This window comes from Elephantulus edwardii, unplaced genomic scaffold (assembly GCF_000299155.1).
Source record: "Elephantulus edwardii isolate Elephantulus edwardi_28Jun2011 unplaced genomic scaffold, EleEdw1.0 scaffold00247, whole genome shotgun sequence".
Taxonomy (NCBI): Eukaryota; Metazoa; Chordata; class Mammalia; order Macroscelidea; family Macroscelididae; genus Elephantulus; species Elephantulus edwardii.
In genome coordinates, this window is record NW_006399997.1 from 1570553 (window position 1) to 1582043 (window position 11491).

Sequence of the window (11491 nt, forward strand, 5' to 3'; positions counted from 1 at the left end):
GCTGCAATAAACATGGGAGTGCATATATCTGCTTGGATGTCAGCTATGGTCTCTTCAGGGTATATTCCCAGTAGTGGAATTGCTGGGTCAAATGGTATCTCTATTTGCAACTTTTTGAGAAAGCGCCATACTAGTGAATTGGATCTATGTAATAAAAAAGTGCTTCCTTAAAAGAGACTTCTGTTTTTCACTTTAAAAACTTTTTATTGTTGAAAAATATAAAACATAAAAGAGAGAATAATAATAAACCCCATTTATTTAACATCTAATTTGCATAGTGATCAATGCATGGACTTTATAACATGTCTTTCCCTACCCACTTTAACAATAATCCTAGGGTTATGTTGAAGTAAATCCCAGGCGGTTTATCACTTCATCTAGAAATGTTCCAAAAAAAAAAAAAAAGAATAGAAATGTTCCCATATGTATCATTAAAAGATGAAAGATGATAATAGAAATATAACCATTATACATCTTATCATAGTTGTGGTGGTGGTGGTCTGTCAAGTGAAAATCAACTCATAGCTGATCCTAGTGGGTTTTCAGAAGCTGTAAATCACATGGGAGGAGATTTCCCATCTTTCTCCCATGAAGCAGTTGAGCCACTACCTTTGAATTGGCAACACAACTCCTTCCATCAGAGCTCCCATATAATTATTCGCTTATTTTAGTTAGCAGTACTTTTATAAGGATTAATTTTCAAAACTATGTTTCGGATAAAATTTTAACATCACAATCTTTAAATGTTATTTTAATGTATAGTATTTGAACTCTAAAATGACTTTTATTTCACATTTTAAAATGTGTAGCCAAAATTTTATCATTTCATTTGCTATTCTGAAAAGCTAAAACACACTGCATCAGTATAATGTGCTATGAAGGTCTGTGTAATTGTTCCCATGTTCAAACCAAGGACAGGACACTTGTTTATTGTAATTACATTTCCAATGACTGAGCAAATTTTTTTCTTTTTAACTTTGACATTATACCTTCTTAGATCTATTCTTTCTTTTTAACTTTTTAAAAAATTTTATTTTATTAATTTTAATGATCATTTACAGAGATTTTGGATTTCTGTCCATTCATTCATTCATTGTTGCATTTTTCTCCCTGCACACCCTCCCTCCTGCCCAGTTCACTCTTCTCTTTGAAAAGTAAAAGAAAAAAATTCCTTCATTGATATACAATCTGCTCCACCCCCCACCCCTCACTCCCTAGTACACTCCACTATGCAACCTTCATTCTGGACTCTTGTCATAACCATAATAACCAATCATATATCGCTTTTTGTTCTCTCCCTCATCTGTTTCAATGCAGTATATGTCATTTATCCAATTTTTCTCAGTCTCACCCCAACCCTCATGTCAGTCCCATTCTGCAACAGTGGCACTCTGCAGTATTTGTCCTTTTGTGACCGAGATATTTCACTCAGCATAATGTCCTCTTTCAATAGCATGCAGAATTAAATTTGTGCTTTCTCTTACATTTAAGGAAACATAGTCTACTTTCACTTTAGTAGTATAAATGCTAAGAACAGATTATTAAATAAGCCCTGGATGTGCTCACCAAGTTGTGCCAAGAAATTGGGAGAACAACCACTTGGCCAACTGACTGGAAGAGATCTATATTTGTTCCCATTCCAAAGAAGGGTGACTCAACAGAGTGTGGAAACTATAGAACAATATAATTGATTTCACATGGAGGCAAGATTCTACTGAAGATTATCCAAAAACGACTGGAACAGCACATCAGCAGAGAACTGCCAGAGAAGTCCTGGCTGGGTTTAGAAGGGTTGTGGCCCTAGGGATATTGTAGCTAATGTTAGATGGATCTTAGCTGAAAGCAGGGAATACCAGAAGAATGTCTATCTGTGTTTCATTGATTATGCAAACGCGTTTGAGTGGATCATAACAAACTGTGGCTGACTCTGAGAAGAATGGGAATCCCAGAACACTTGATCGTGCTAATGCAAAACCTATACTTGGACAAAGAAGCAGTCATCAGACCAGAGCAGGGAAACACCATATGGTTCAAAAGTGGAAAAGGTGTACACCAGGGATGTATCTTATCTCCATACCTTTTCAGCCTGTATGCAGATCTGATTATCTGGGAGGCAGGGCTCCTTGAGGAGAAATGTGGGAAGATTGTGGTCAACAGTGTGTGTTTCGCAGATGACACAACCCTGCTTGCTGGAACTGAGGAGGATCTGAAACGCTTGCTGCAGAGGATCAAGGACTGCAGCCTCCAATATGGATTGAGGCTCAATGTCAAGAAGACAAAGATTCTCACCACTGGACCAATTGGCAGCACCAGGATGGATGGTGAAGAGATTGAGATTGTTCACAGTTTTAGTCTGCTTGGCTCCACAGTCAACACTCTTGGTACCAGTAGCCAGGAAATTAAAAGGCATATTGCGATGGGAAAGTCTGCTGTTAGGGACCTCTCCAAAGTACTGAAGAGCAATGGTGTCTCTGGAAACTAGGGTGTGTCTCATACAAGCCATGATCTTTGCTATCACTTGTTATGCATCAGAGAGTTGGAGGATAGAAGGAGGATTGATGCCTTTGAGCTATGGTGCTGGAGAAGAGTATTGAGGGTACCATGGACTGCTAGGAAAACAAACAGATTCATCCCGGAGAGGGTTAAACCAGGCTACTCCTGGAGGCACGGATTCGGGGGCTTCATCTGACATACTTTGGACATGTTGTAAGGAGGGACAGGTCCTTGGAGAGGGACATCATGCTTGGGAGGGTGGAGGGATGGAGCAAGAGGGGAAGACCCTCTATGAGGTAGACTGATTTAGTAACTGGGGTAATTGGGATGGGTGTGTCAGAGGCAGTGCAATTAGCACAAGCTAGAGCAGGGTTTAGGGCTGTTGTACATAGGGTCACTATGTGTCACAAGCGACTCCACAGGACAGCAGGTAACACCGCCACCAACTTCTATTGTGCTATCAAGCAAGGGAGCTTGGGTGGAATAGTTTTTAGAGAATTGCCTTGATAACCTAAAGCCAGTTCAAATCCACTAATCGCTATGCAGAAGAAAAATAGGAAGTTTCCTGCCATTAGATTTAGAACTTCCAAAAACTGCCTTAAGTGTCAGCTTTGAGTTTGTTTTGTTTTTCATGCTATCGTGTTCTTTAAAGAGGTTTTACTCACCCTCTGCACCCCCAACCCTCCCCAGGGTCTTTTCGCTTGATCTTTTCTTTGTTACAGTTATGTGCAAAACTTTTTTTAAAATATAAAAGCAAGAATATAAATTTTTAGTATTGTATAGTTAAAGCATATTTTTTCTGTAGTATGTTACATATTAAACTCAAACTTTCTGCCGTAGAGTCAAAATCGACTTAGCTGACACTCTTTTGGATTTTTAAGGCTTTAAACCATGGGAGAGGAAATTGCTCATATTTCTCATTCTGAGTTTCTTGTGAACTTGAAATACACCCCCCTATGCATTAGGCCACCATACAGTAAGGGAAGCTTAATTATAATTTCACTTTGCATGTAGAAAAGAAAAGTTACTTGGTGAAAGTATCTTTTTTTTCTTCTGGATTTAAAACTCTATGTTTCTCTGTATAAGAAAATGTCTTATCATTTTGCCTTTCTTTCTAGATTTGAAATTCCAGAGCCAGAACCTACTGAAGCAGACAAATTGGCAATAGAAAAAGGCGAGCAGCCAATCAGTGCAGACCTTAAAAGGTTTCGCAAGGAATATGTCCAACCAGTACAACTTAGGTATGGCTTCCATACTGTATTTCTTAAATGTAATTCAGTCTTCAGTTTATAGTTAGAACCAAGTTCTTACCCCTGAATTCAGTGACAGTTTTAGAGTTATGCAAGTAATAGCAATTAAGTGAAGCTTCCAAATTTCTGTGAAGAAATTGTTATTAAAATACGCTGTCATTTGCTGTACAATATATGATGCTTATAGATCAGGGTACTTCCTTGCCATTGTAAATATAATCTCTCTTTTGTTCTCCTATCCTATTATAATATCATAATTATTTTTTTGTTTATTTTCTTTTCATAGTTTATATTATCTATAAAACTTCTAGTTTCTATGTAGCAGCTGCCAATTATAATAGCAGTTCTTAGGTCCTCATTTGCCAAACATTTCACTAAGTGCTCTATTGTGCATTTTTACAATATAATTATTATACTTTGTAGATGAGGACATTGAAATTTAGTGAGATCAACTCATTTGAGGTGAAATAATCTAAACTGAACACCAGCCTTATAATTTAAAGTGGTAAGGGCTTATGCTGCCAACCCAAAGGCAGGTGGTTCAAATTCAGTAGCTGCTCCTTGGGAGGAAGTTGAGCAGTCTCCTCTTGTGCAATTTACAGCCTCAGAAAACCCACTGGAGGGTTACCTATGAGTTATTTCTGCCTCTGTGGCAATGTGTTCAAGGATATATATTTTTTAAGTGTTGAAAATTGGAAGCACCTTTTGTTGCACTTTGGTCTGTGGGAGAACCAAAGGATCAGCTGTCCTTTTCATGGGAAGAGTTTTATCTTATTGTCCAAGATCTAAACACTTTCCCCCCTTCTTCAAATGTTAAAGTGACCGCCTTGTTTACTGCTAACCAATAAATTGCACTTTCAGAACTGAGTGTGTTACTTTCTTTCTTTCAAGGATAATTGCCACAAATGTAGCTTTAGAAAAATGGCAGCGATCCCAGCTGCTATGTCTCAGCCAAAACTAATAACATATATTCGTAATATAAAAGCATGAAATTATCCTATGATTGGCAACAAAAATTGTTTTCATTATTAATTTTTTGCTAATCTCTACTATTACTATATTTGTACTATCCACACTCAGATAAATAAAGCCTTTTTTGGCATGAGGCATGCATTTATGAAACTTTTATCTGGACATCAAAGTATACTCAGATTCTGAGTCACATGTGTTCTTCAGGTATCTATTTCTAAATATTTTCTGTGTTCTCAGTCCTGTGGTGACTATACAATTAGCACAGAATGCTAGCTTTGACGTAATTGCATTTTTATTTGGGGGGCGGGGAGAGGATACATGCAAGTTTGGTTTAAGAGTCAAATTAGGGGCTGAAGAGAAATACAACCTTATGCAGTTTCAGAAATAGCTGAGATAAGGCTAGAATATTTAGGAAACACCCACAAGAGGTGAAACTAGAGATTGCCCTAGTGGATTCATAGGCTTTAGATAGGCAGGAAAAAAACATTCATTTGAAATAGTAGCAGCCAAAGTAAGAAGGCAGAAATGAGAAATGTTATGCAGAAGAAATAGGAAATTCCTATGGGAGCGAGAAAGATACTGTATTACAAGTAAAATATGAGACTGAGTATGAGATAAGTTGAATTGAAAATGTCTTTTAAATCCAAACTAAACTGGTAAACCTGATCTGTAAGCATTTGAAGAAATTTTAACAAATATACATGATAGTAACTGTCTATATTTTTCAATTTTAAAATACAGCAAAAGAGAATTTGAGTGTACTTTCCTAAAGACATATAGATTCTACTAATATTTTACCACATTTATTTTATCACATAATCTAATAATTTATCTATTTTTCTGTTGATTCATTAGTCATCTCATTTGTGATGCATTTTAAAGTTTACTTCATCTTATATCTCAGTAGTTCAGTATTTTGCGTTTTTGATTGTAAAACTTACATATAGTGAAACCTTAGGTCTTCTTTGGTTGCATTTTAACAAGTTATACATCTCTATAAAGAAAATATTTTTAAACCTTCAGAATTTTCCCCTTATCTCCGGGAAATCCCTTCATTCCCTTTACTCTCTTTTTGTTCTCGCTGGACAGAAGTGGTCTCTTTTTTCCCCCATCTATGATTTTTTGCCAGTTTTGTAATTTCATGTAAATATTATATACTTTCTTGTGTCTGATTTCTCATACCCAGCATGCTTTTGAGATTACTTCATGTTGCTCAGTTGGTTGTTAGATTGTTGTTGCTTAGTATTTGCATGTTCTAGTATATGAATATACCACAGTTTGTCTATTTTGCCATAGACAATGTCCAATTTTTTACTATTATTTATAATGCTATTATGAACATTCTTTAAAAGTCTTTTAAAATAATACATTTTTCTTTATTTTGAGTAAATAACTCAATGTGTGAAATAGCTGGATCATAAAGCAATTAGTTGTATAGTTAGTTTTAGAAGAAGCTACAAAACCTTTCCTCAGAGTGATAGTGCTGTATTACATTCCTTCTGACAATGTTCCAGCAGCTTTCACATCCTTATCAGCGTTTAATGATGTTGGCCTTTATTGCCCAGCCATACTGATGGATATAACTTGTTGCCACAGAGTCAGAACAGACTCATAGCTGACCCTCCATTGAGTTTCTGAGGCTGGGAGAAGTTGTCCATCTTTCTTCCGTGGAGCCGCTGGTGGTTTCAAACCTCCAAAAAGGCACAGTCTTTGGTTCAGCAGCACAACTCTCTACAGACTGAGCCACCAGAAGTAGTGGACTGTATGTTGTTGTGTACTGTAGAGTCAGAATCAATCCATAGCTGACCCTTCAGGTTTTCAGAGACAGTAAATCACTCGGAAAGAGGTTGCCCATTCTTTTCCTTTGGAGCAGCTGGTGGGTTTAAACCACTTGCCTTTGGGATTGCAGTACATCTTCTTACCACTAGGCCATCAGATTATATGTTGCTGTTGTTAGGTACTCTCTAGTCAGGTACGACTCATAGTGACCCTATGGTCAACAGATCTGTATAGTGGTCTCTGTTTCCCTGTTCGTGTATGATGTTAATAAGTTGTTATTTTTATTTACTGTCCACTTATCCTTTTTTATGAAAACAATTAACTTCTGCCCATTTTTATTGAGTTGTCTTTTTATTATTGTAGGCGTCTGTTATGTATCCTGGATTCCCGTCTTTTTTCAGATTGTAATATATGATTATTTCTCATTAATCAGTGGCTTGCCTAGTAATTTTCTTAGTAATATCTTTTTTAAAAATTTTTATTATTTTTTGTGTGTACCGTCAAATAGGATCTGACTGGTACAGGAGGAGATTGCCCCTCCTTCTCCAGCAGAATGTCTGGTGGATTCAAACCACGTACTTCTGGGCTTGCAGTGCAGCTTCTTGCCACTAGGCCACTAAGGCTCCCTAGTTTTCTTAACTATCTTTGTTAAGCAGCTTTTAATTTTTATAAAGTCTAATTCATGATATTTTTTTCTTTTTACTATAATAATTTTTAAATTACCTTGGATACTGGGGAAAGTAGAAAGAAGAGAATATGGAAGCAAAACTATATTCATTAATCTAATAGAGCTTGGGTGGCATAGTGTGTAAGAAATTGCACTTGTAACCTAAGAACCATACAGCGCTGCTGGTTAGTATGCACCTGCAACTTTGCAGGAGAAAAATGAACAGTTTCCTCCTGCCATGACTAGAGAAACTTGATCGAGGGCCACCATCAGTTAGAACTAACTACACAGTGATTACTTTAATCTGAGTTTAAAACTGAAACCTAAAAAAAGGACAATAAAACTGGAACCTCTTTTTTGTGTGTCCTCATTTGTTGTTGTTGTTGTTGTTGTTGTTGTGTGTGTGTGTGTGTCCTCTGGACATGTTCTCTCAGTCACAGAACTAAACACACAATGACTTAAACTTGAAAGCACTTGTAATGAAACACAATGTATATGAATGACTATAAAACTCAGTTCACATTAATTGAAAAAGTCATTTTCCTTGGCTAAGAGAAAAGCCTATTGCTTGTCAAGGGAGAAAAACAGATAATGATATCATTGTTAAAGTAGTGAAAAGAAGAAAAACTTACTGGCATAACTAATAGACATTACTCTTTTGTGATGGAAAGTAGACTGTTATATTTGAATAGCAAACCAAACCAAGTCTACTGCCAAGTTCATACCAACACATAGTGGCCTTGTGGATAGAGCAGAATTGCCCCTAAATCCTGCTTTAGGGAAGCAGGCAACCTCATCTTCCCTGCGTTGTGATTAGTGAGCTACCCATGCAGACTTTTAGTTGCTTGATGAAATGCTTTAGGCACTGTGTTATCAAGGTCTTTTGTTTATGTAATTAAGTCTCTTGATTAAATCTCTCCTTACAAAGTTCTTGATCATTTTTGTGGTACCAAAAAGCAAAATAGGTCTTCTAAAATAATACTATCTTTCTGAAGTTAAATAGGACGGTATGGGTATAGTACCATTAGAATTTATAAACAAATGCACTAAATATTAGTTAGCTTTATATTTATATGAAAAATATGTCACAATTTGGATCTCAGAACATACCCTTTTTTTCCCCTTTGACTTAACAACTGAAGAGTTTAATTTCTTAAATTAATGTTTTATAGAGGACAATTACTTTAATGCTGTATAGAAAACAAGTTTTAGATAAAAAATTAGTGACTCTTTGAATGTCATATGTCTGTAACAGTAGAGAAGTAAAAGTAGTGTTAATTGCATACTTAGGTTTTAATAAAATGTTTCTTTTCATTTTATCAGGGTCTTAAATGTGTTTCGACATTGGGTTGAACACCATTTTTATGACTTTGAAAGAGATTTGGAGTTGCTTGAAAGACTAGAATTTTTCATTTCAAGTGTGAGAGGTATGTTATTTAAAGGTCTCCATTGAATCTTATGTTGCACATCACATGGGTTTGCTTCTTAATTTCCATGACTTTTAATCAAGAGTCTAAGCAATTATTATATGGAAACCAATAAAAATATTTTTAAAAAGGAAGCTAAGCTATCTTTTATTTTTAAAAAGCTGAAACAAATTTGGGATGATTTTTGTAGAGCTCAGATACATGTTTAGAACTATATGAAATTATAGAACCTTGCATTTTCAAATTTTTTAGAATAATTTTTAAAAAATATGTTCTCATCTAATGTTTGCCATTCCTTTAACTAAATAAAAGTATTAAATTTACCTATTTTTTTTTATTATTTCTAGTATCTTTCACCCTGAAAGGTGGGAGTTAGAAATTATTTCCTGCTCAGAGTTTCAGAATATAAGTCATGAAATGAAACTCTGTGCCATAAACATTTAAACAAATATGTATGTCATCGTGTATCATGAAAAGAAAAATCATTGGTTTTATCCAATAATCCAAGACATTGATTGAGACTATCATAACTAAACTTAGCTTATTCCATTTCCTCCTTGTTACTTAAGAGTAATTTTGTTTAAAATAGAAAGTATATTTCATTTATTTCAACTTAGATATGTATAAGATTCATTTTTATTATATGCTCCTTAAAATTACTCATAAATTAATTTTTAAGTTATATTTTTAACAAGAACACAAAATAATCCAAGAAGCCTTTATAAATAAACCTACTAAAATGAAACAAGTAAATAATAAGAATTTAGGAGTAGTGATACAAATGTAAAAAATGCAGATATTAAATTTGAATTGAAAATGTTAGTGAACCTTATATAGTTCTTAAAAGTACAACTTTATAATGACACATAGCCAAGCACTATCACCTAGCTTCAGTAATAACTTATAACTATTACAACTTATAACTATTGGCTTAGATGAAACAAAGTGCCCACAAGTTGAAGCTAGGTGATAGCACTTGGCCAAGTGTCATCATAGTGTTCTGCTTTTACATATATTTAAAATATTCTATAATAAAAAATTAAAAAGCATATGAAGATTTGCAGTTACTTCTGTTAAGTAGGAGGCTTTCCGTATACCTATTTGTTCTTTTTGCAGGGAAAGCTATGAAGAAATGGGTAGAGTCAATTGCTAAGATCATCAGGAGAAAGAAACAAACTCAGGCAAATGGAATAAGCCATAATATTACCTTTGAAAGCCCACCTCCACCAATTGAATGGCATATCAGCAGACCAGGACAGTTTGAAACATTTGATCTTATGACACTTCATCCAATAGAAATTGCACGTCAGCTAACACTTTTGGAATCTGATCTGTACAGGTAGACAATTAAAGTTAATTTGCTCTATTTTTAAGGACCTTAATTTTATATCTACATATTTTCAGAACATTTTATAAATTATTCATGAGTACTTTATAAAACATGAGTTAATGTTGTGGCTTGAAGGAAATGCCATACCAAAGTTTCTAACTGCAGTTTGTCTCGTTTGTAAAAGGGGAAAGTTTTATAACACATTATTCATGTCCTCACTATAAGAGGTCTCTATTGTTCATAGGATTTTCAGAGGTACTGACATCTAACAACAACACTAGAAGATTAGCAAGGAACACTATTGTTGTTGTTATTGTGTACCATTGAGTCAGAATCAACCTATAACTGACCCTCCAGCAGGTGTTCAGAGGTAGTAAATCCCATGGGAAGAGATTGCCTATCCTTTTCCTGTGAAGCAGCTGATGGACTCGAACTGAGTGCCTTCAGGATTGTAGCACAGCTTCTTGCCCTTTGGCCACCAGAGCTGCCAAGGAACACTAGCACAATGCATTATTGATGACTTTCAAGTCAGTCACTTCACTACTACTTGTTATATTTTCTCAGATTAATTTAATTTGGTCTACCCAAGCTAGTCATTGTGGATGTCACACTCTTGGCATCTAACTAGTACAATGAATGAAACATACTTTGTTCTTTCATTTACAACCCAGGCTCCTGTGAAGTAATATTACAGACCTTACAGGTAACAGTCACCTGTCAAAAAATAAGCCCATTACTTCCATCAGGGAGCTCAGGTGACCCAGTATAAGGAGTTGTGCTATAATACAAAGATGAGTGGTTTGAATCCATTAACTGTTCCACCAGAAAAATGGACAGTCTTCTCCTATGCAACATCTGAAAATCCACTGGGGATCAATTATGAGTTGATTCCGACTTGATGGCAGATAACTACAAAAACATCAATCCGTCAAACTTTTCTGCCAGCAGGAGTCTCCTTTAAAAGACTAGTACCCTTGAGAGAATATCCTAATTAGCAACTATTGTTACAGAAATTACACATAGAAAAGGATAGTTTGAGATCAGTATTAAACCGTTACTATTTACAATTCATGGAGACCCTCCTCCTGATTTCTTAATATACAACAGCAGCACATATCTTAATGCCTTATATCTCTCCATGGAGCAGCTGGAGGGTTCATTCTGTCTACCTTTTGGTTAACACCCCAACATTCTACCTACTTTACCCCAAGTGCTGATTCTCAGATAGCCATTTACTTAATGCTAATGGAGACTGTAGGAACAGACTACAGATAATCCTTCCCTTCTTTAGAAATGAGCCACTGTGACAGTATACAGCAAGGAAAGAAGAAGAAATGAGCCACTGGTTTACCTTGGCTGTACTGTTCAGGATCAGTACTTATAAAAGAGATTATCAATATCTGTTGAATAGTTTCATGTTATATTTTCAGTAATTTGGATTTCAAAAGATTTTTGTTTCTCTTGTGATAGGTAGAGGTGAAAGAATTGTTACTTGAGATAATAAAAACAGTAGTAATGAATAAAATTTTTCCTTACAGAATGACTGTTATATGAGTGGAAACCCCCCCCCCCC

At 35.4% G+C, this 11491-nt stretch overlaps 1 protein-coding gene across 2 annotated transcripts in view; it reads left to right on the forward strand.

The window, feature by feature from the left end:
* SOS2 (son of sevenless homolog 2 (Drosophila)) overlaps positions 1 to 11491 on the forward strand; it is a 95078-nt gene that overhangs the window by 53660 nt on the left and 29927 nt on the right. For both annotated transcript variants that reach the window (XM_006899202.1, XM_006899203.1), the window contains 3 exons: positions 3612 to 3734; positions 8485 to 8588; positions 9705 to 9927. In XM_006899202.1, coding sequence (XP_006899264.1) covers positions 3612 to 3734; positions 8485 to 8588; positions 9705 to 9927 — 450 coding nt within the window. The remainder of the gene's footprint in view (positions 1 to 3611; positions 3735 to 8484; positions 8589 to 9704; positions 9928 to 11491) is intronic.